Source organism: Pristiophorus japonicus, chromosome 8 (genome assembly GCF_044704955.1).
Source record: "Pristiophorus japonicus isolate sPriJap1 chromosome 8, sPriJap1.hap1, whole genome shotgun sequence".
Taxonomy (NCBI): Eukaryota; Metazoa; Chordata; class Chondrichthyes; family Pristiophoridae; genus Pristiophorus; species Pristiophorus japonicus.
This window is the reverse complement of record NC_091984.1, coordinates 146,430-172,170: the sequence shown is the minus strand read 5'-3', so window position 1 is coordinate 172,170 and position 25,741 is coordinate 146,430. Positions and strand designations below refer to the sequence as shown.

At 46.6% G+C, this 25,741-nt stretch overlaps 1 protein-coding gene across 1 annotated transcript in view; it reads left to right on the top strand.

Annotated features, from left to right (window-relative positions):
* The window catches only part of LOC139268358 (vitellogenin-like), an 88,567-nt gene that overhangs the window by 17,614 nt on the left and 45,212 nt on the right, over window positions 1-25,741 (top strand). Inside the window, exons 7-15 of the mRNA XM_070886431.1 lie at window positions 41-202; window positions 8,494-8,642; window positions 8,897-9,047; window positions 11,715-11,869; window positions 13,657-13,822; window positions 15,602-15,727; window positions 15,816-16,034; window positions 22,714-22,931; window positions 23,030-23,127. Coding sequence (XP_070742532.1) covers window positions 41-202; window positions 8,494-8,642; window positions 8,897-9,047; window positions 11,715-11,869; window positions 13,657-13,822; window positions 15,602-15,727; window positions 15,816-16,034; window positions 22,714-22,931; window positions 23,030-23,127 — 1,444 coding nt within the window. The remainder of the gene's footprint in view (window positions 1-40; window positions 203-8,493; window positions 8,643-8,896; window positions 9,048-11,714; window positions 11,870-13,656; window positions 13,823-15,601; window positions 15,728-15,815; window positions 16,035-22,713; window positions 22,932-23,029; window positions 23,128-25,741) is intronic.

The window sequence follows — 25,741 nt, the reverse complement described above, 5'->3', positions numbered from 1 at the left end:
CATCTTTCATAATGAGCTACATTTGTTTTCCTACCTACAGGCTGGAATTGAAGGTGTTTGCCTCACCAATTACATCATTCAGGAAAACAAGAAAGCTCATCGAATGACTGTCACCAAATCGAAAGACTTGAACAACTGCCAGGAGAAGGTTATGACGTTCACTGGTGCAGCCTACGCAAAACTCTGCCCTATTTGTCAACAGGTAAACCTCATCAATTCATATTTTTTCCCCCTACTGATAACTCCAAGGGGCTGAAATTGGTGAAACACATGGTCCGCCCGTTTTTCGGCGGTCCCCGGGTGGTTCATCATTTTTGTACCGCTGGGGCCGAGGGGGGGGAATTTCATCGCACTTTTCTTGGCGGTGAGCGGAGTGCAGCCGGCGGTGTGCAGCAGAGGAGGCCTTTTGACTCGGGAATGGTCGGCTCCCGAGTTGTGCGCATGTGCACGCGGCTCAAGGGAGAGAGATTGCTGGGGGGAATGGAAAGTCGCGGTGGGTAGGTGGAGGAAAGAGAGAGATCGCGGGGAGGGGTGAGAGAGAAAGAGAGAGATCACTGGGAGGAGTGAGAGAGAAAGAGAGAGATTGCGGGGAGGGGTGAGAGAGAAAGAGAGAGATCGCGGGGAGGGGTGAAAGAGAAAGAGAGATCGCGGGGAGGGGTGAGAGAGAAAGAGAGATCGCGGGGAGGGGTGAGAGAAAGAGAGAGATCGCGGGGAGAGAGAGAGAGAGAGAGAGAGAGATCGTAGGGAGGGGTGAGAGAAAGAGAGAGATCGCGGGGAGGGAAGAGAGAGATTGCGGGGAGGGGTGAGAGAGAAAGAGAGATCGCGGGGAGGGGTGAGAGAGAAAGAGAGATCGCGGGGAGGGGTGAGAGAGAAAGAGAGATCGCGGGGAGGGGTGAGAGAGAAAGAGAGATCGCGGGGAGGGGTGAGAGAAAGAGAGAGATCACGGGGAGGAGTGAGAGAGAAAGAGAGAGATTGCGGGGAGGGGTGAGAGAGAAAGAGAGATCGCGGGGAGGGGTGAGAGAGAGATCGCGGGGAGGGGAGAGAGAGAGAGAGAGATCGCGGGGAGGGGTGAGAGAAAGAGAGATTGCGGGGAGGGGTGAGAGAGAGAAAGAGAGATTGCGGGGAGGGGTGAGAGAAAAAGAGAGATTGTGGGGAGGGGTGAGAGAGAAAGAGAGAGATCGCGGGGAGGGATGAGAGAAAGAGAGAGATCGCGGGGAGGGGAGAGAGAGAGAGAGAGAGATCGCGGGGAGGGGAGAGAGAGAGAGAGAGAGAGATCGCGCGGGGAGGAGAGAGAGAGAGAGAGAGAGAGAGAGAGATGGAGGGGAGAGAGAGAGAGAGAGATGGAGGGGAGAGAGAGAGAGAGAGATCGCGGGGAGGGGAGAGAAGAGAGAGAGAGAGAGATCGCGGGGAGGGGAGAGAGAGAGAGATCGCGGGGAGGGGGGAGAGAGATCGCGGGGAGAGAGAGATCGCGGGGAGGGGGGAGGGGGAGAGAGATCGCGGGGAGGGGGGAGAGAGAGAGAGAGAGAGAGAGAGATCGCGGGGAGGGGAGAGGAGAGAGAGAGAGAGAGAGATCGCGGGGAGGGGTCAGAGAGAGAGAGATCGAGATCGCGGGGAGGGGTCAGAGAGAGAGAGATCGAGATCGCGGGGAGGGGAGAGAGAGAGATCGAGATCGCGGGGAGGGGGGAGAGAGAGAGATCGAGATCGCGGGGAGGGGGGAGAGAGAGAGATCGCGGGGAGAGAGATAGAGAGATCGATCGCGGGGCGGGGAGGGGAGAGAGAGATCGCGGGGAGGGGAGAGAGAGAGAGAGAGAGAGAGATCGCGGGGAGGGGGGAGGGGAGAGAGAGATCGCGGGGAGGGGGGAGAGAGAGAGAGATCGCGGGGAGGGGAGAGAGAGATCGCGGGGAGGGGAGAGAGAGATCGCGGGGAGGGGAGAGAGAGAGAGAGAGAGAGATCGCGGGGCGGGGAGGGGAGAGAGAGATCGCGGGGAGGGGGGAGAGAGAGAGAGATCGCGGGGAGGGGAGAGAGAGAGATCGCGGGGAGGGGAGAGAGAGAGAGAGAGAGAGATCGCGGGGAGGGGAGAGAGAGAGAGAGAGAGAGATCGCGGGGAGGGGGGAGAGAGAGAGAGAGAGAGAGAGAGAGAGAGAGAGAGAGAGAGAGAGAGAGAGAGAGAGAGAGAGATTGAGATTGCGGGGAGGGGAGAGAGAGAGAGAGAGAGATCGCGGGGAGGGGAGAGAGAGATCGCGGGGAGGGGAGAGAGAGATCGCGGGGAGGGGAGAGAGAGATCGCAGGGAGGGGAGAGAGAGGGAGAGAGAGAGATCGCGGGGAGGGGAGAGAGAGATCGCGGGGAGGGGAGAGAGAGGGAGAGAGAGATCGCGGGGAGGGGAGAGAGAGATCGCGGGGAGGGGAGAGAGAGAGAGAGAGAGATCGTGGGGAGGGGTCAGAGAGAGAGAGAGATCGCGGGGAGAGAGAGAGTGAGATCGCGGGGAGGGGGGAGAGAGAGAGAGATCGCGGGGAGAGATAGAGAGAGAGATCGCGGGGAGGGGTCAGAGAGATCGCGGGGAGGGGGTGGGGGGGAGGTGAGAGAGATTGCGGTGGGGGGTTTATCACCAAACATACGCACATTTTTAATAAGGGTGTCCAGGCTTCCACTTGTGAGTAACCTGGTTTTAAATCACGGAAAAATTCTTTAAAAATCTATACTGGACCTTTTAACAGTTTTATTGGTGTACACGAGTATAATGCCTGTAAGCTTGTAATGGTTGTAGCACCACACTGTGGATGTGGACGTATTGTGTACTGCAGCTACAGAGTTAATAATTAAACAGAACCGTGCATGTTCCGGAAGCTTCCGAGAGAACTGCTTGCCATGTTAGAAGCTGTGTTCAGTGCTCTGTCAATTTATCACATTTGGTGGCGAGATGGGATTTTTCGGATGATTTAAAGCTGAAATTTTGTTGGTGAAGGATTCAGCCAGCTGACAGAGACTTTGAAAGCTTCTCTGTCTTTGGAAAAAGCTACAAATCCGAGGTAAAATACAGCATACTGTGTGAACAGCTAGCGATTAAAATGGCAGCACCTGCAGGTGTAATGGGACATTTGGGTTGAATATAGACATGACCGTGAACATATGTGGATCGGCTAGAAATGTATTTCACTGCAAATAACACAATCGAAGTTCCAGACAATGCAGTCCAGAACCAGGTGATGGTGGAATGGAAGCGAGCTATCTTCTTATCGGATGCTGGACCGGAATTGTTTGAAACTCCTTGTAAATCTGCTTGTGCCTCACGAGCCAAAGGACACAATGCTTAAAGAGATTTTAACGAAGCTGGAGCAGCAATATAACCCCAAACCGTTAGAAATTGCTGAAAGCTATTGTTTCGGGATATGGAATCAAAAGTCTGATGAAAATATCAGTGATTAAATTGTAGCATTAAAAAAAACTATCTGCACTGTAATTTCAGAAACTTTCAAAACTGAGCATTGCGGGATCGTTTTGTTTGTGGGGTGAAAAATGTTGCGATCAGAAGAAAGTTATTGATGATGGATGACTTGACTTTTGAGATTGCTTGTCAGACAGCGAGGTCGATGGGCATGGCTGAACAATATTCCCGAGAATTTTATAATTGCGGTCGTCAGTCGACCGAGGTAAATCACCTGCAGGTTCAAAGTAAAAGACGGTGGGGGCCCAAAGTCTCAGAAACTGGAAATTCTAACAGAGCGTCGAAGTCATGCTATAGGTGCCTGGGACAACACATTGCTCAAAGTTGTCCATACGTGAAGGCAGAGTGTTTCTTCTGCAGAAAGACTGGGCATCTTGCGAAGGCATGCTGACTGAAGGGTAAACCAGCGTACAAAGCTGAGTCCAGCGTTCAAAACTGTGTGTAGAAATCCCAAGAGACTACATAGCATGGAAGAACAACAACAGGATGAGGAGATGTTAGAGTTACACAACCTCGTGCTCCTGATGACAACGGACAGTGATTCGGAAAGTATCAAAATCCACATAGAGGTTGCGGGAGTCAAGATACCAATGGAAATTGACACGGGTGCATCTGTGAGTGTAGTACTGGAGTCACTGTACCTCGACAAATTGCGTGATTTTCAACTGGAGAAATCCAACATAGAGCTGCAAGGCTACTCGGGAGAGAAAATTCCTGTAGTAGGTCGTATCACCATAACGGTGAAATATAAAGATCAATTTCAGAACTTGCCTCTAATTGGAGTGAAAGGAGACAAGTCTGCCTTACTAGGAAGAAATTGGTTGAGCTCACTGAAGCTGGATTGGAGTAAGATTTTCTGTGTGGAAGCGAGATTTTCATCAATGGATGAAGTTATCAAGAAGTATCCGAAGGTGTTTTGCAAAACGGGCAGTCCGATCCAAGGCTTCAAGTGTCAGGGTACAGAAGGACACTAGATCGGTTTACTACAAGCCACATTCCATACCATATGCACTCAAGGAGAAAGTTGAGCAAGAACTCAAAAGACTAGAGACTGAGATCATTATTTGTAAGATAGATCGATGTAATTGGGCTACACTCATTGTTGTTGTACCTAAGTCCGATGGTAAGATAAGATTGTGTGGTGATTATAAAGTAACCGTAAACCAGGTTCTAGAGGGTAATGTCCCCAATACATTGCCGAGTATAGAAGATTTGTTCACAACACTGACAGGTGGTCAGATCTTCTCCAAACTGGATCTTACGAATGCCCACTTACAGCTTGAACTAGATGAGGAGTCCAAGTCACGTTTGACTATAAATACTCATCTAGACTTGTATCAATTTAATAGGCTACCGTTTGGAGTGTCTTCCGCCCCTGCCATATTCCAAGGGGTGATGACCCAGATTTTGCAAGGTATTGTAGGGGTAGTATGTTATTTGGACGACATATTAATTTCAGCACCAAATAGGCAAATTCATAACATATTGAATGAAGTCCTCAAATGGCTAGAGAAGCACAGAGTACGAGTGTCTGCTCATAAGTGTGAGTTATTTAAAAACTCAGTGGAGTACTTGGGGTACAGAGTAGACAAAGATGGTTTACATCCAACCATGGGAAAGCTGGATGCAATCAGAAATGCACCCTATCCCAGAAATGTCACTGAACTTCGTTTGTTCTTGGGACTTTTGAACTATGATGGGAAGTTCCTACCAAATTTGGCTACAGTATTACATCCACTGAATGAACTTTTGAAAAAACAGGTCCATTAGAAGTGGTCAAAAGAATGCGATACAGCATTCAAGGAGTGTAAAAGCAAATTGGTAGTGAGCACCATGTTAGTTCACTATGACATATCTAAGGAGATTAAGCTAGCATGTGATGCCTCTCCGTATGGAGTTGGAGCAGTGATCTCTCATGTATCACGCAGTGGGGAGAAGAGACCAATTGCTTTTGCATAGAAACATAGAAAATAGGTGCAGGAGTCGGCCCTTCGAGCCTGCACCACCATTCAATAAGAGCATGGCTGATCATTCACCTCAGTACCCTTTCCTGCTTTCTCTCCATACCCCTTGATCTCTTTAGCCGTAAGGGCCACATCTAACTCCCTCTTGTATATATCCAATGAACTGGCATCAACAACACTCTGCGGCAGGGAATTCCACAGGTTAACAACTCTGAGTGAAGAAGTTTCTTCTCCTCCTCAGTTCTAAATGGCCTACCCCTTATCCTTAGACTGTGACCCCTGGTTCTGGACTTCCCTAAAATCGGGAACATTTTTCCTGCATCTAACCTGTCCAGTTCTGTCAGAATTTTATGTTTCTATGAGATCCCCTCTTATCCTTCTAAATTCCAGTGAATACAGGCCCAGTTGATCCAGTCTCTCCTCCTATGTCAGTCCAGCCATCCCGGGAATCAGTCTGGTGAACCTTCACTGCACTCCCTCAATAGCAAGAACATCCTTCCTCAGATTAGGAGACCAAAACTGAACACAATATTCCAGTCCCTTCACGCACTCTCAGTGCCAGTGAGAGTAATTATGCGCAAATTGAAAGGGAAGCTTTGGCATTAACTTTTGGGGTCAAGAAGTTTCACAAATACTTGTATGGTCGTAAGTTTACCATCGTTACAGACCCTAAGTCCCTAACAACAATCCTCCATCCAAAGTCCCCAGTTCCAACATTAACTGCAGCCCGAATGCAGAGATGGGCTTTGATTTTGTCAGCATATACATATGATATTGAATACAGACGATCAGCTGATCACAGTAATGCTGATGCAATGTCTAGATTGCCTTCCCCATCACAAGTTACACCCGATAGGGAAGAAGTGTTTTATTTTTCATACATGATGAACTGCCAGTCACAGCTGAAGAGATTGGTAGAGCAACCAAACGTGACCCAGTGATGTCAAAGGTGTATGAGTATATTGCAAATGGATGGCCAAACCAGGTAACAGACAAAGATACATACCCATTCTTCATTCGTAGGAATGAATTATCAGTCGATAAAGATTGTAGCATGTGGGGTGCAAGAGTGGTTATACCAAATAAATTCAGGTCCAAATTATTAGGAGACTTCCATGACCAGCTCCTGGGAATGTGCTTGACCAAGAGTTTTGCACGCAGTTATTTATGGTGGCCAGGAATTAATAAAGATATAGAGTACATCGTGAGTCAGTGTACGACATGTCAATCGGTAAGCAAGTAACCACCACCAGTACCATTACAGCCATGGAAATGGCCTCCCAGGGTGTGGCAAAAGCTACATATTGATTTTGCTGAGTTAGAAGGACAACAATTGTTTATTGTGATAGCCATTCGAAGTGGGTCTAGGTGTTCCCAATGTAGAAAATAACAAGTAAAACATTGGACATTTTACGAAGATTATTTTCTTCATTTGGCCCCCCAGAAGAAATTGTTTCGGATAATAGACCACAATTTCATTCAGAAGAATTTGCACAGTTCACGAGCAAAAATGGTGTGAAACATACCAATGTTCCACCATACCACCCTGCTTCGAATGGTGCAGCAGAGCGCACTGTACAAATTGTAAAACGTGCCCTCATAAAACAAATGTTAGATCCAAATCCAAAGAAATGACAGTTGTCATTGGATCACAAATTGGCTAATTTTCTAATTACATATCATAATACTCCTCATACAACTACTGGTAGAACACCAGCAGAGTTGTTTCTCAAATGACAGCCACGAACCAGATTCTCGTTGTTAAAACCAAATTTGGCACAGTCCGTATAAGAGAAACAATTAAGACAAAGAGAATTATGATAGAGGTAGAGTAAAAGAGAGAAGTGTGAAATTAAACCAGAAGGTGAGAGTGAAGAACCATCACCATAAATGGTTAAAGTAGTTACTAGGAAGCGTGGTGAAGATATGTGGTCCTCGCACATATTTGGTAAAGATGTTTGATAATGGACAGGTTAGGTTTGTCCATATTGATATTTCACCCACAGTCATGGAAGGAGTTGAGAGTGCGAGTGATTCAATTATTTCTGACTCATCAGATAGTTTTGATACACCAGTAGCAAATCCTAAATCCAGGAGAGAATCAGAATGAAGGTCTGAGTCCAAGTCAGGAAAGCAAAGAGCCTGAAGTTAGTGAGTTCAAATGAAAATCAAGGAAATTCCGTGGAGGAAAACGTTCCTCATGATGAGTCTTGAATGAGTTTAAATTCACCACCATGTTTGGAAGGTTCTGTTCGAGAGCGAAGGTATCCTCTTCGAATCCGAAAACAAGTGGTAAAGTTAAATTTGTAAATATGGAAAAAAATAAGTTTATGTCCGGTGTTATGTATAAACATGAAGGTTATGCATGATGTTTGTTGTAATAACTTCTTCATTTAAGGAGGGAGAAGTGTAATGTCTGTAAGCTTGTAATGTTTGTAGCACCACACTGTGGATGTGGATGTATTGTGTACTGCAACTATAGAGTTAATAATTAAACAGAACCAGGCATGTTCCAGAGGCTTCCGAGCGCTGCCTGCCATGTTAGAAGCTGTGTGTGCTGTGCTCTGTGAATATATCACAACTAGTCAGTTTTTTAGTAAATTAAATCTGTTTTGATGTGAGGAAAGGTTTGAAACGTGTTGACCAGTGCCCGTGTGCCTCAGCCAATGAGCGCGATTTGAGGAGCCTTCCCGAATCAGCGCAAATCGGCCGAATCTCGCAATGTCCACTCGGGCGGGGCCAATTTTGTTAGCGGGGCCTGATCCGGGTAAATTTAATCTGAAACCAGCGGAAAAGATCGCGGAAAGCACAAATGTAAGTGGTTTTGGGAGTAACTCACATTTTAAACTTCCCTGATATTTTGCGCTGGTTGGGTCTATTCCATTCAGGTTGTGCTGATATTGATGGAGTAAATCAGTAGAAACTCTATCCCAAGCTCATTGTGTTCTGACCCATGTCCCCAGTGAAAACACCTCTGTTACATGTCTAAGGTGGGTTGGGGGAGTTAGAGGTTTGACCATGTTTGCTAAACCTATTAATGGAAGTACACAGAATGTAACTATGGTGTTGTTTTCTCGATCTTCAGAGAGGCAAGAATATACGTGCAACTGCTAGTTCCACCCTGGTCCTAAAACCTACAGCATCTGGTGCAATCCTTCAGGAAGCCAAAGTTCGAGAAGTGCACCAGTTCACCCCATTCCATGAACTTGACGGAACTGCTATAATGGAGGCAAGGTAAGTCCCATTGTACAATTCATTATCATTACTTCACTTCGTGGTCTAATTTATCATGATATCTGGAACTGGGTATGCTTCCTTCTGTGTTGGGATTAAGTTTGATTGTAATTTGTACCCGAAACACAGAACGGTTTGCTGCATCTTATTAGTTTTCTGCATTTCTAATAATCTAAACCTGATTTTCCCTCTTTGAATTTCTCCCATTGGGCCACGTTGCCTATAGCTTTTCTTACATACCATTTGATTTACAGACAAAACCTCATGCTGGTTAATATCAAGGCTGCAATAATACTTCCGCTGCAAGTTCAGTTTGTGGGACGAGGAACCTTGAGATATCACTTTGAAGAGGGTATACTTCGGAGACCAGTACAATTAATGAAACTCCCAAATGTGGAAAATGCGGTAAATATCACCAAAATACTATTTGTGTCTTATTCCCTCTGGTAAAGCTATTAAGAGCATAAGAAGTAGGAGTAGGCCATAAGACCCCTCGAACCTGCTCCGCCATTCAATAAAGACCATGGCTGATCTTCGACCTCAACTCCACTTTCCTGCACTATTCCTTTGATTCCCTTAGTGCCCAAGAATCTATTGATGTCAGCCTTGAATATACTCAACAACTGAGCATCCACAGCCCTCTGGGGTAGAGAATTCCAAAGATTCACAATCGGCTGCATAAATAAATTTCTCCTCATCTCAGTCCTAAATGGCCGACCCTTTATCCTGAGACTGTGACCCCCAAGTTCTAGACTCCCCAGGCAGGGGAAATAATCTCTCAGCATCTATACTGTTAAGTCCTCTAAGAATTTTATACGTTTCAATGAGATCACCTTTCATTCATCTAATCGAGAGTATCGGCCCATTCTACACACTCTCTCCTCATAGGACAACTCTCTCATCCCAGGAATAAACCTAGTGAACCTTTTATTGCACCCCATCTAAGACAAGTATATCCTTCCTTAGGTAAGGAGACCAAAACTGTACACAGTCCTCCAAATGTGGTCTCACCAAAGCCCTATAAAATTGTTGCAAAATGTCTTACTCCTCCATTCTAACCTCTTGCAATACAGGCTAACCTAATTGTTTGCTGTACCTGTATGCTAACTTTCCATGATTCATGTCCAAGGACACCCAAATCCCTCTGAATACCAACATTTACTAGTCTATCACATTTTTTTTTTTAAATTCTGCTTTTCTATTCTTCCGACCAAAGTGGATAATTTCATACTTACCCACATTATACTCCATCTGCCACCATATAGACTTAATGGGTCTATATCGCTTTGCAGCCTCTCTGCGACTTCCTCATAGCTTATTTTCCTTAAATGACCTTAATATCACATGACTTCTGACATGCAACACATGAGAGGCTGACGGGTGACCTAATGAAGGTCTTTAAAGTTATGAAGCACTGGTGGACGTAGGATAGATAGAAACATAGAAAGTAGGTGCAGGAGTAGGCCATTCGGCCCTTCGAGCCTGCACCACCATTCAATGAGTTCATGGCTGAACATGCAACTTCAGTACCCCATTCCTGCTTTCTCGCCATACCCCTTGATCCCCCTAGTAGTAAGGACTACATCTAACTCCTTTTTAATATATTTAGTGAATTGGCCTCAACAACTCTCTGTGGTAGAGAATTCCACAGGTTCACCTCTCTCTGGGTGAAGAAGTTTCTCCTCATCTCGGTCCTAAATGGCTTATCCCTTATCCTTAGACTGTGACCCCTGGTTCTGGACTTCCCCAACATTGGGAACATTCTTCCTGCATCTAACCTGTCTAAACCCGTCAGAATTTTAAATGTTTCTATGAGATCCCCTCTCATTCTTCTGAACTCCAGTGAATACAAGCCCAGTTGATCCAGTCTTTCTTGATATGTCAGTCCCGCCATCCCGGGAATCAGTCTGGTGAACCTTCGCTGCACTCCCTCAATAGCAAGAATGTCCTTCCTCAAGTTAGGAGACCACATTTGTACACAATACTCCAGGTGTGGCCTCACCAAGGCCCTGTACAACTGTAGTAACATCTCCCTGCCCCTGTACTCAAATCCCCTCACTATGAAGGCCAACATGCCATTTGCTTTCTCAATCGCCTGCTGTACCTGCATGCCAACCTTCAATGACTGATGTACCATGACACCCAGGTCTTGTTGTACCTCCCCTTTTCCTAATCTGTCACCATTCAGATAATAGTCTGTCTCTCTCTTTTTACCACCAAAGTGGATAACCTCACATTTAGCCACATTATACTTCATCTGCCATGCATTTGCCCATTCACCTAACCTATCCAAGTCGCTCTGCAGCCTCATAGCATCCTCCTCGCAGCTCACACTGCCACCCAACTTAGTGTCATCCGCAAATTTGGAGATACTACATTTAATCCCCTCGTCTAAATCATTAATGTACAATGTAAACAGCTGGGGCCCCAGCACAGAACCTTGCGGTACCCCACTAGTCACTGCCTGCCATTCTGAAAAGTACCCATTTACTCCTACTCTTTGCTTCCTGTCTGCCAACCAGTTCTCAATCCACGTCAGCACTTGTGTGGGGAGACCAAACTTAGGCATCATAAATATCAGACAGTCACTGATAAACCCAGTCGGGAATTCAGGAGAAACTTCTTTACCCAGAGAGTGGTGAGAATGTGGAACTCGCTGCCACAGCGAGGGGTTGAGGTGAATAGTATCGATGTATTTAAGGGGAAGCTGGATAAACACATGGGGGAGAAAGGAATAGAAGGATATGGGGATAGGGTGAGATGGAGAGGGGTGGGAGGGGGCTGGTGTGGAGCATAAACCCCGGCACGGAGCGGTGGGGCATAAACCCCGGCACGGAGCGGTGGGGCATAAACCCCGGCACGGAGCGGTGGGGCATAAACCCCGGCACGGAGCGGTGGGACATAAACCCCGGCACGGAGCGGTGGGGCATAAACCCCGGCACGGAGCGGTGGGACATAAACCCCGGCACGGAGCGGTGGGGCATAAACCCTGGCACGGAGCGATGGGCCCAATGGGCTGTTTCTGTGTGTAAAATTCTGTGTCATTTTATGTAACTTACCTCCTTTTTGTAGATACTTGAAACCCTGAAAAACTTGGAGCAACACAACCTGGAGAAAGTCCACTCTGACACCCCAGCTAAATTTCTGAAGCTTATACATCTTCTTCGTTCCGCACCAGAAGAAACTATTGCTGCCGTGTGGGAGATTTACAACGGCCACCAGTTTCGGTAAATGACTCGCTGCTATCTTGCTAATTTACTAGTTTAAACAGAAATCTGAAACATTCATTGAGAGGCATCGCTGTTCCACCATTCCATTAGACTATGGCACATCGGTATCTAAACTCCATCTACCCGCCTTAGTTCCATCACCCTGAATAATCTTGCCTCACATAAATTGATCAATCTCCATTTTGAAATTTTCAATTGAGTACAACAGATTTTTTGGGGAGAGAGTTCCAGGTTTTCACTGCCTTTTGTCTCAAGAACTGCTTCCTGGCATCACCCCTGAATGGCCTAGCACTTTTCTTCCCCACCAGAGGAAACTGTTACTCTCTATCTACTTTATCAAATCATAGAATCATAGATGTTTACAGCATAGAAGGAGGCCATTCGGCCCACCGTGTCTGTGCCAGCCGAAAAGAGCTACCCAGCCGAATCCCACTTTCCAGCTCTCGGTCAGTAGCCCTGTAGGTTACAGCACTTGAACTGCACATCCAAGCACTTGTTAAATGTGATGAGGGTTTCTGCCTCTACCACCCTTTCAGGCAGTGAGTTCCAGACCCCCACCACCCTCCGGGTGAAGAAAAGTGCTCCTCAACTCCCCTCCAATCTTTCTGCCAATTACTTTAAATCTGTGCCCCCTGGTTGTTGACCCCTCTGCTAAGGGAAATAGGTCCTTCCTATCCACTCTATCCAGGCCCCTCATAATTTTATACACCTCAATCAGGTCTCCCCTCAGCCTCCTCTGTTCCAAAGAAAACAACCCCAGCCTCTCCAATCTTTCTTCATAGCTAAAATTCTCCAGTACTGGCAACATCCTCATAACTCTCCTCTGTACCCTCTCCAGTGCAATCACATCCTTCCTGTAATGTGGTGACCAGAACTGCACGCAGTACTCTAACTGGCCTAACCGGCACGGACTAGTTGGGCCCAATGGCCTGTTTCTGTGCTGTAAAATGCAGTATCATTTTATGTAACTTCCCTCCTTTTTGTAGATACTTGAAACCCTGAAAAACTTGGAGCAACACAACCTGTGAAAGTCCACTCTGACACCCCAGCTAAATGTCTGCAGCTTATACACCTCCTTCGTTATACAGTTCTAGCATAACCTTCCAATCATTTTAAATACCTCCATTAGATCACCCCTTAATCAACTATACTCAAGGGAATACAAGCCTAGTCTACACAACCTGTCAATTTAACCCCTTTAGCCCAGTATCATTCTGGTGAATTTAGGCTATATCCCCTCCAAGCCCAATTTATTCTTCCTGGGGTGCAGTGGCCAGAAATGAACCTGGTACTTTCAATGGTATCTAACTGGAGCTTTCTACAACTGTAACAAGCAGAGGCAGATCGTGGTCAATGAGGTAGGAGTGAATTACTTTTAACTTGCTCGAGCAAAGAGCCAGCTCAGGCACAATGGGGGCAAGTAGTCTCTGTTTATGATGTAAATGTCTATGGTTCTACCAGTGTGGTGGGGTCTTTCTTTCTACAGGTAGAGTTGAAGTATGTCGCACCAGTTTAGAGGGAGTTTTACTGAGTCTTCAGTGTGGCCATCCCTCCGCTTGATCACTGCAACATTTTCAACAACTTAGAAGTGGCCTATTTGCCCACAGACAGTTGAACAAATGATTGATGATATAGGAACAGGAGGAGCTCATTCAGCCCCTTGAACCTGTTCTGCCATTGAATTAAGATCATGGCTGCTCTGTATGTGGATGTGATAGAAGGAAATAAAACCAAGTACATGGATAAAGCAAGCAAATGTTCTAATTTTTGTTTTGTAACACTAGGCGCTGGATTATATTTGCACTTCCTGCTGTAGGAACAACTGGCGCACTGAAATTTCTCAAAACCAGAATTCAGCGAGTTGAAGTCACAATGGGTGAAGCAGCTCAGGCTTTAGTTGTTGCCATGCATCAAATCACAGCTAACCTTCAAAGCCTATCGGTAGTCAGAGTGAGTATGAGCCTATTTTACTCAGAGCAGCAGTTTCGGCTCATTTGTGCCTCTGTTAGCCCTCTGACGGTGGCGTTAAATGCTGTTTTTGGGCGTTATGCCGACGTCCAGGATTTACCGCCCAGGCGAAAGATTCGGCTATTGGTTTGCACCGCCGCAAAAACTTACCGCCCCGTCCTCTGTTTTTAGCATGATGATGATGTGTCACCGTGCGGCGCTGCGCTAGTGCCCCGGATGGAACTTTCGGCCTTAACGCCTCATTTAACACCGCCCCAGGCAACCCCCCAGAAAAAAACAGGCGGTCCCAGGGAGCAGCAGGCGGTATTAGCAGCATCTTTAAAGGGAGGGATGAGAATCCTACGTCGCAGGTCACATTGACTGCAACGGTTACGTACATAACGCTGCGTGAAGCTCCAACATGCAAACTTCACTTTTATCTGCCATTACAGTGTCCTTACAATGTCCGTGAGAGAATTTAATGGGGGCATTACTAGTTCGCCAGTGTATCATGCTCCATGCTATTGTCTGGCGATGTCAAGCTGGAGGAAGAACTCTTGGCCATGTCAGTCCACGGATGATGAGAGGCCAAAGATGTCCGGAGAGGAGGGCTTATCCCCCAAGGGTTTACAGGCACCAATGCTCAGATCTCCAGCTCTCTGAGGAGCAGTGTGCAAGAAGGCTGCGATTCCGAAACTCTCTGGAGGCAGCCTTCAATACTCTCCTCATCAGGTATCTGAATTCATTGTGGTGTGCTGCATGTTGCTCAGCTTGGCCATCCTGAGGGGCCAGGCATTGCCATGGGGATTGCAGGCCCACCTGGCGAGGCCCCCCATTGGATAACCACCTGATCCACAGGGGAGGCAGAGTGGGCCAACACTCTCCTGTCGCCAGTTCATAATGGACCGGCTCTCCTTAATGGGGGAAACTGAGGGATTGAGCTAATACTGGACACACTATGTGCCCCCATAAAGGCACATCTCCGATGAACGTTGAAATGATGCACAAGACACCAATGGCAAATGATGAGTCATAAATGTTACTGCAACAAAGTCACTAAAACGCCCCCCCACCAAAATAAAACCATACAATATACAACATTATGTTGCAGGGCACTAAACAACAATAAAACTTCTTTATCACTGCAAGTTTCGGTTTGGGTGCACACAGTTTGTTGTGTAACTCCTGACTAAACCTTCAATGGAAGGTGCAAACTATTTTCAGGTGCTAACTTTGGGATTGAGCCGTGATTAACGGCCCGAAATCCAAAAAGTCCAAAATCAAGCCCACAGAATCATATTAGCACAGAAGGAGACCAATCAGTCCCACTCCCCTGACCTTTTCTCAAAACCCTGCCAAATTTTCCCCCTTCAAGTATTTCTCCAATTCCCGGTTTGAAAGTTACTATTGAATCTGCTCCCACCGCCCTTTCAGGCAGCGCGCTCCCGATCACAACAACTCGCTGCGTAAACACATTCTTCCCATCTCCCCCTCTGGTTCTTTTGCCAATCACCTTAAATCTGTGTCCCTCTGGTTACCGACCCTTCAGACATTGGAAACATTTACTCTTTCAAAACTCTGTGAATTTGAACACCTGTATTACATCTCCTCTTTACCTTCTCTGCTCTAACGAGAACAGTCCCAGCTTCTCTACACGTAATTGAAGTCCCCCATCCCTGCTACCATTCTTGCCTCTTTCAGAAAACAGGTGGCCAAAAAAATGTTTTGATGCTCACCATTGCTCTAAAAAGTAGCAGCTAACTTTGATTGTTTTCTTTGCAGGAACTATTCAGTATTGTTCAAGTGCAACAGTCCTCCATTCTCCGTCAGATTGTCTACCTAGGATACGGTTCCATGATTTTCAGATACTGTACAGAGCAGTCAACGTGCCCCGACAATATACTTAAGGTGATCTGATGCGACTCATTGACCGGCCATGACTGTGCTGCGTTGATGCGTGTTGCACATATTTCTTACCGAGGCTCTCTCCTTCCAGCCGCTCCATGACTTGCTCGCTGACGCTATTGTTCAGACCAATGAGGAGGACATGGTTCTCGGCCTCAAGGCGATCGGCAACGCGGGGCAGCCAGCGAGCATCAAGAGTATCGTGAAACTGTTACCCGGATTGGGAAGAGCGGCAGCCAGCCTCCCACTGAAAATCCGAGTGGATGCTATCATGGCGCTGCGTAACATTGCAAAGAAAGACCCAGAAAAGGTACAGCAAAATGTTCAGCAGTTCCACGCAAATTAAGAAATAACAATAATGAGGTTGGGGTTTGTGGTGATCACCTATTTTTTTTTTTTATCTTCGCTGCGTTTTGGCAGCTTTTCCGTTTCAAGTTCAGACCTGGATACATTTGAAATTTGCTGTTTTTTCTCTCTCTCCACTTTCTCACCTATTTTGTTTGTCTTTCCAGCCTCCACTATTTTCATTCCATTATCCTTTTTACATCCAGGAACATAGGAGCAGGAGTAGGCCATTCAGCCCCTCGGGCCAGTCCCGCCATTCAGTTAGATTGTGGCTGACCTGTGCTTCAGTTCCATTTACCTGCCTTTGATCCATATCCTTTACTGAACAACCTCTGTCTTGAAAGCTCCAATTGACCCAATCTACAGTCTTTCGTGGAGAGAATTCCACATTTCCGCTAGTCTGTGTGGAAAAAGTGTTTCCTGATTTCACTCCTGAATGTTCAAGCTCTAACTGTAAGGTTATGCCCCCTAGTTCTTGATTCCCCCACCAGATGAAATAGCTTTTCTGTATCTCCTTTTTATCATTTTAAACACTTTAATTAGATCCCCTCCCCATCATCTAAACACAAGAAAATATAAATCAAATTTATGCTACCTTTCATCCTCACCTAACCCTTTCAGCCTCTCTTGAACTCACTATATAATCTAACTGGTTTCTATTGGGGAGTCTGCAGATCATACAACCCACTAACTCCCCCTTGTCATGTATCTTACATTATTATATATAACTGTATCCTAACATGCTATACATGACTGTAATAAGATATGACCTGTGACCACCAGCATACCTTACCACCAGGGGTGTACTTGCAAGAGACAGGTATATAAGGACAGGTCTCAGGCAAGTGCAGCATTCCAGAGCTGTGAAATAAAGGTGCAGGTCCAGAGTGACCTTGACTTCACTACATGCCTCATGTGAATCTGTACTGAGGGGACAGGACTTTACAGTGGCGACGAGTTACGGGATTACAGAATCCACAGAATGGCGAACAACGGATCAGATGAAAAGTACAATGCGGGAGACAATTGGGAGGACTTTATAGAAAGGCTCCAGCAAAGCTTTGTAACCAAAGACTGGTTAGGCGACGATAAGGCAGACAAGAGAAGAGCCCATCTCTTGACCAGCTGTGGCTCGAAAACATGCTTTAATGAAGGATCTGTTGGCACCCGAGAAACCAGCAAGCAAGTCGTTTGAAGAATTGAGCACACTGGTAAGAGACCACCTGAAGCCAGCGAGCAGCCTACACATGGCCAGACACAGGTTCTACAACTACAGACGCTGTGTGGGCCAGAGCATACCCGACTTCGTGGCGGAACTTCGGAGGTTGGCTAATCTATGTGAGTTCTCTGATGAACTGAGGAGAGAAATGCTGAGAGACTTTTTCATTGAAGGAATAGGCCACGCAGGCATATTCCAAAAACTCATGGGAGACCAAGAACCTGACCTTAGAGGCAGCAGTACTGGTTGCACAGACATTCTTGGTAGGGGAAGAAGAAACGAGGTTGATTTACAATGCAGGTACGACAACTAACGAAATATCGGAACAAGAAGTTCACAGCACTAAACAAGCTGCTACCCCCACGCACAGACAAAACCGGGAGAACAGGCTCTCGACAGCAGGCAGAAGCCATCAAGGGCCACAGGAACAGCCGTTCACACCTCATCAACCCACAATGTCAGCAATCAACGACAAACTGAGAGAAGCTCAAGAGAGATCAGCCAGACGCAGCTCATTCTTTGGGAACAATAGAACAGGTCTGTGCTGGAGGTGTGGGGGTGGGCACTCAAAGGGGATGTCGATTTCAGCAGGCTGTTTGCAGAAATTGTGAAAATACAGGGCATTTGGCTCGCATGTGCAAAAAAACGGCAGCTCAGCTGGTATACGAATCGGATGGGTCGGAAAGCGGACCAGAAGATGGTGGGGACAGTACCCGGGACACCCGGGATGTACAGCGGGCCAACACGATCAATGGTCGCTGCTCCTACAACAGGATGCCTCCTATAATGATGAGGGTCCTACTCAACGGGATATCTGTCAACATGGAGCTGGATACGGGAGCGAGTCAATCTCTCATGGGCGCTCAACAATTTGAACAACTGTGGCCGCATAAAAGAGACAGATCAAAACTCACAAGGGTCGACACCAAACTAAGGACCTATACCAAAGAAATTGTACCAGTCCTCGGCAGCGCCATGCTCTCTGTCACACACAAAGGGACAGTGAACCGACTTCCCCTGTGGATTGTCCCCGGAGACCCCCCAGCACTGCTGGGGAGAAGCTGGCTGGCAAAACTAAACTGGAAATGGGATGATGTCCATGCCATGTCATTAGAGGAATGGACCCCATGCTCAACAGATATAAAGCAATTTGAACATCTCTTTCAGCCAGGTGTGGGCACTTTCAAAGGGGCCAAAGTCAAAATCTACATCACACAGGATGCTAGACCGGTCCATCACAAGGCCAGAGCTGTACCCTATGTGATGAGGGAAAAGATTGAACATGAACTAGACAGGCTTCTGCGGGAAGGTATTATATCACCTGTGGAATTTAGCGACTGGGCAAGTCCCATCGTCCCAGTCATGAAGCCTGATGGATCCGTACGAATCTGTGGGGACTACAAATCTACCATATACATAGTCTCCCTACAGGACCAGTACCCGCTGCCCAGAGCGGAGGACTTATTTGTCACATTGGCTGGAGGTAAACTTTTCTCAAAACTAGACCTCACATCTGCGTATATGACGCAAGAATTGACCAAGGAATCCAAGCTACTCACCACCATCAACACACATCGAGGCCTTTTCATGTACAATCGATGCCCATTCGGCATCAGGTTGGCAGCTGCCATATTCCAGCGCAACATGGAGAGTCTGCTCAAGTCCATCCCGGGGACAGTTGTATTTCAAGACGACATACTTATCACTGGCAGGGACACTGACTCCCATCTCCGTAATTTGGAAGAAGTACTAAAGCGGTTGGATCAGGTAAGCCTACTCGTCAAGAAATCCAAGTGCCTGTTTCTCGCACCCGAGGTTGAATTTTTGGGCAGAAGGATTGCCGCTGATGGAATCCGCCCAAGAGAGTCCAAAACAGAAGCAGTTCGCCTGGCACCCAGGCCCCGGAATGTCTCAGAACTGCGCGCCTTTCTCGGGCTACTCAATTACTTTGGGAACTTTATGCAGAACTTAAGCACGCTGCTGGAGCCTCTCCACGTGCTACTCAGGAAGGGGTGCGATTGGTTTTGGGGGAACACCCAGGAACGCGCCTTCAATAAGGCACGCAACCTTCTGTGTTCCAACAGTGTTTTGACTTTCTTTGACCCAGGTAAAAAGCTAGTTCTCACATGCGATGCGTCAGTGTATGGGGTCGGGTGCGTTTTGCAACATGTCAATGGTGCGGGCAAATTACAACCCATAGCTTATGCCTCCAGGTCACTTTCGCGGGCGGAGCGCAGGTGCGGAATGATAGAGAAGGAGGCGCTCGCGTGCGTGTACGGTGTCAAAAACTGCACCAATACCTTTTTGGGGCCAAGTTCGCGTTAGAAACCGACCACAAGCCCCTCACGTCCCTCCTATCCGAGAGCAAGGCAATAAACGCCAACGCCTCGGCGCAAATTCAATGGTGGGCACTCATGCTGGCGTGCTACGACTATACCATAAGGCACAGACAACTGTGCCGACGTGCTCAGCAGGCTACCCCTGGCGACCACGGAAGGATCTGATGAACAGGACTGAGATAGTCATGGCAATCAATACCTTTGAGTCCACAGGTTCGCCCATGATGGCTCGCCAAATCAGAGCCTGGATGGCCAGCGACCCCACGTTATCCTTAGTAAAAAGATGTGTCCTAACCGATGACTGGGCAGAGGCTCGCGATGCCTGCCCCGAGGAATTAAAACCCTTTACAGGCGCATGCATGAGCTATCACTATAAGCAGACTGCCTGACGTGGGGCAGCCGAGTAGTCATGCCTCTGTGAGGCAGGGAGGCATTTGTCCAGGAGCTCCACCGCGAGCACCCGGGGATCGTTCTCATGAAGGCCATAGCCAGATCCCACGTCTCGTGGCCTGGTATTGACGCGGACTTGGAGCTCTGCGTCCGAAGGTGCACCATTTGTGCTCAACTCAGCAATGCCCCCAGGGAGGCTCCACTGAGCCCCTGGCCTACCAAACCGTGGTCGCGGGTGCACGTAGACTATGCGGGCCCATTCATGGGCAAAATGTTCCTCGTAGTTGTAGATGCATTTTCAAAGTGGATCGAATGCACCATTTTAAACTCGAGCAAAACCTCCACCACTGTGGAGAGCCTCGCAACCATGTTTGCAACGCACGGAATCCCTGACATATTGGTCAGTGACAATGGTCCGTGCTTCACCAGCGCAGAATTCCAAGACTTTATAATTGACCACGGCATAAATCACGTCAAGATGGCACCATTCAAGCCGGCCTCCAACGGCCAGGCGGAGAGAGCAGTGCAAATCATTAAACAAGGCATGCTTAAAATCCAAGGTCCCACGCTGCAGGGTCGTCTGTCGCGACTGCTGCTGGCATACAGATCTCGTCCGCACTCATTGACTGGGATCCCCCCCGTGTAACTGTTGATGAAAAGGACTTTAAAAACAAGGCTCTCATTAATCCTCCCAGACATGCACGAAATCGTTGAGGCAAAGCACCGTAAGCTGACTGAGTACCATGACAGAAATTCGAGGGGGAGATGGAATGAGATAGGGGACAAAGTGTTTGTACTAAACTATGGCAGGGGTCCCAAATGGCTTGCAGGGACAGTAACAGGCAAGGAAGGAAACAGGCTACTGGTAGTACAAATGGACAATGGCAAAACCTGCCAGAGGCACGTAGACCAAGTCAAAAGCAGATTTACCAACAACACTGCGGAACCAGAGGCAGACTACAATGTGGAACTCGCACCACACCTGGTGGACAGACAGAGGGAACAACCTGAGGAAAGGGCAATCCCAACAGACAGCCCAGGCGAGTCAACAACAATCACACCAATCGAAACAGACAGCCCAGGCGAGATACCAGCAACCACACCCAAAGAAAAACAGACACCAAGGCAAACAACTGAACCACAACTCAGACGCTCCACGCGAGAGCGTAGACCACCTGAGAGACTGAACCTATAAAGACAATAAGACCTTGGGGGAGGGTGATGTCATGTATCTTACATTATTATATATAACTGTATCCTAACATGCTATACATGACTGTAATAAGATATGACCTGTAACCACCAGCATACCTTACCACCAGGGGTGCACTTGCAAGAGACAGGTATATAAGGGCAGGTCTCAGGCAAGTGCAGCATTCTAGAGCTGGGAAATAAAGGTGCAGGTCCAGAGTGACCTTGAGTTCACTACATGCCTCGTGTGAGTCTGTACTGAGGGGACAGGACTTTACACCCCTGTGATTGCTGCATCTCCCTTTTGCTCTTTATATTTTCCAACCTTCATAAAATGCCTGTTTATCTTTGTCTTCAATCCTGATGCTGGGTATAAACCCAAAAAATCATAACAGTTTTTTTTCTCTCACAGTAGCTGTTTGACTTGTTCTGTATTTTACAACATGTTGTATTTAATTTCAGATTTCCAGGTTTTTTTTAAATTATTTTATTTGATATATTTTGTTTACTATGCATAGTAAATTTTGGTAATTGGGATTAGACTGGATGACCTTTTGTTGGACGGTGCAGATATAACAGTAAGTACTGCAGGGAATAGAATACGGCCAGGGTGACCTCCTGGACTCGTGTCGATCGCCTGGATGGGTCGGAGAGGAATTTTCCCAGATTTTTTTCTCCCTAAATTGGCCTGTGTTTTTATCTGGTTTTTGCCTCTCCCAGGAGATCACATGGCTCCGGTTGGGGTTGAGTGTAGAATGTTTCAGTATAAGGGGTGTCGCAGTTGTGTGAGGCGGACTGGTTGGGCTGGGTGCTCTTTGCCTTTCTGACATTGTTCATCGGTTTATATGTAACCTTCAGGGCTGCTGACCGAGGGCCGTGTGGCTCTTTGTCGGCCGGCGCGGACACGATGGGCCGGAATGGCCTCCTTCTGTGCTGTAAATTTCTATGTTTCTATGTTTCTAAATTTTCAAAGTTAATATCAAACATCAGTTTCGCAAAATGAGACAACAAAAATTATAGCATCATACATACTCTACCATGAAGGCCTCTACTCATTGGAATTCAGAAGAATGAGAGGTGATCTTATCGAAACATATAAGATTATGAGGGGGCTTGACAAGGTGGATGCAGAGAGGATGTTTCCACTGATGGGGGAGACTAGAACTAGAGGGCATGGTCTTAGAATAAGGGGCCGCCCATTTAAAACTGAGATGAGGAGGAATTTCTTCTGAGGGTTGTAAATCTGTGGAATTCACTGCCTCAGAGAGCTGTGGAAGCCGGGACATTGAATAAATTTAAGACAGAAATAGACAGTTTCTTAACCTATAAAGAAATAAGAAGTTATGGGGAATGGGCGGGGAAGTGGAGCTGAGTCCATGATCGGATCGGCCATGATCGTATTAAATGGCGGAGCAGGCTCGAGGGGCCGTATGGCCGACTCCTGCTCCTATTTCTTATGTAGAGCATTCTGGTGGTTTAATGGCTATTTCTTTCTTTTGATACAGGTACAAGCCATCACTATACAGTTATTCATGAATCAAAAGAATCATCCTGAATTACGAATGTCTGCTTGTGCAATATTTCTGTGCACCAAGCCACCTGTGAATTCATTGTTGGTCCTCGCTAGTTCTCTGTTGAAGGAGACCAGTTTGCAAGTGGCAAGTTTTGCCTATTCCCAGTTCCGATCTCTGGCGAGAAGTTCGATCCCATCTCTCCGTTCCCTGTAAGTACATACACTTCCCAATGTAGGAATTGCACGTCATTCGCAGATTACTGAGCGTGATACTTTTATGGTCGTGATGCAACTGCTGTTTTTTACAGGTCTGCAGGCTGCAACATCGCTGCAAAACTCTTGGGTCCCAAATTTGACAGACTTGGTTTCCGATTCAGCCAGGTTTTTCAACCTGACCTATTCATCCGTAAGTGTGTTTCTAAACCGCTAAAAGAAAGCGTTATCTCGCCCATTGAAACAGTTACAAATTTAATAGAACAGCCTTTTTAAAGGAAAGGTCTGGTCAGGAGAAAATATTAAAAGAATATAGAAACATAGAAATTTACAGCACATAAGGAGGCCATTTCGGCCCATCGTGTCTGTGCCGGCCGACAAAGAGCCGCACGGCCCTCGGTCAGCAGCCCTGAAGGTTACATATAAACCTATGAACAATGACGGAAAGGCAAAGAGCACCCAGCCCAACCAGTCCGCCTCACACAACTGCGACACCCCTTACACTGAAACATTCTACACTCAACCCCAACCGGAGCCATGTGATCTCCTGGGAGAGGCAAAAACCAGATAAAAACACAGGCCAATTTAGGGAGGGAAAAATCTGGGAAAATTCCTCTCCGACCCATCCAGGCGATCGACACGAGTCCAGGAGATCACCCTGGCCGTATTCTATTCCCTGCAGTATCTGCTCCGTCCAACAAAAGGTCATCCAGTCTAATCCCAATTACCAGCTCTAGGTCTGTAACCCTGCAGGTTACTGCACTTTAAGTGCCCATCCAACCATCTCTTAAAAGTGGTGAGGGTTTCTGCATCCACCACTCTTCCAGGCAGCGAGTTCCAGATCCCCACAACCCTCTGTGTAAAGAAGCCCCCCCTCAAATCCCCTCTAAACCTTCCACCTACTACCTTAAAACTATGCCCCTCGTAATAGACCCTTATTATCCACTATGTCCAAGTCCCTCAATATTTTGTACACCTCAATGAGGTCTCCTCTCAACCTCCTCTGTTCCAATGAGAACAAACCCAGCCTATCCAATCTGTCCTCATAACTAAGATTCTCCAATCCAAGCAGCATCCTAGTAAATCTCCTCTGCACCCTCTCTAGTGCAATCACATCCTTCCTATAATACGGCGACCAGAACTGCACGCAGTACTCCAGCTGTGGCCTAACCAGAGTATTATACAATTTAAGCATAACCTCCCTGCTCTTATATTCTATGCCTCGGCCAATAAAGGCAAGCATTCCATATGCCTTCTTAACCACTTTATCCACCTGGCCTGCTACTTTCAGGGATCTGTGGACAAGCACTCCAAGGTCCCTTTGTTCATCTACACTAAAGTAACCTACTGCTTAATATTAAACTGAATACAGGGGCCTAAAAAGTTATCAAGAGTTTTGTTACTCCAAGATATTTCAGCTTCCATATTTTAGATTACATAAAAATACAGAAGTCACAGCACCAGAAACAAACCATTTAGCCCAACCAGTCCATGTCAGCACTTAGCCTCCACACAAGTAATAGTTGTGCTCACATTTACACCCCCCCCCCCACCACCCACTCCCAGATTCCTTGCACCCCTTTACCTTCCGCCACCTATCAAACCTCATCTTAATGATGACATAGTTCCTTCCTCAATCACGAATTCCACAGCCTCAAGATTCTCTGTGTAAAGATGCCTCACCCGTTTTCTGTTCCAAATCGCTTACATTAAATATTCTACCTCTAGCCCCTCACTCTTGACCCCTCGACTACTGCAAACAGTCTGTTTCTATCTACGTTGTCCCATCCTTTCATAATTTTGAACACTTCTATCATCATCAGATTACAATCATAGGTGAGTCTTAATTACTCTCATTGATGAGACTGAACTGTCAATCACCTTGTGCCTATCTGCACTGACCCTGATGTATGCTGAGCGGTTTTGAGAGCATGCCCTGGATAAAGAACAGAGAATCTTTTATATTATGGGAGGATTCATTCCATATCTCCACAGGATTCCTCCTCATATTTGACAATCACAGTTTAACGCTAAGAGGATTTGTTTAAATGCTGAAACAAATTATTTCCAATACCTCAAGTTAAATGATCAAATAACTTTATCTTTATGTAGTTATTTTATTTTATTATAGAAGAATCTGCTTAACTTTTCTTTTGTGGTTTTCTTTGAAAATTTCTCTTTGTAGCTCCCACACAAAACGTAAAGATTTCTGAATGGCTCAGGGCTAATAAATAAGCCAAAAGAGTTATTGGTGCTTATTGGAAATGACTCCTAAATTCAAAAGGGGCAGCCAATTGACCGGATACCTCAACCAATCACGCGACGAGTTTATGTCCGAAATGTGTGGATTGGTTCCTCCGTCAAACAAGTTTGGTCATAGCCAATTAGCAATCTCACCATTGTATCTATAGGCTGGGTTGGCTTTTGTGCAGGAGGCTGGTCTTTAACTCCTTGTGTACTGTAGCCAAATCAGAAGAGCCAATACCAAGCTAAAAATAGGCAAACTGCTTCACTTTAGGTGCAGGTTGGATCTGAAATGTTTATCCATCTTCTCTCTTCGGCACTGTCTGAATTGCTGTATGTTTTCATCCCTCCTTTTTAATACTGTTTATACCACACTTCTGATTTTCAACCATCCTGAGTATAAAAAAAAAGTCCATCAAATGGAATTCAATCCAAAATTGGCTTAGAGGTAGGAAGCAAAGGCTTATAATTGATGGGTGTTTTTGTGACTGGAAGGATGTTTCCAGTGGGGTTCCACAGGGCTCAGTACTGGGTCCATTGCTGCTTGTGGTATACATCAATGA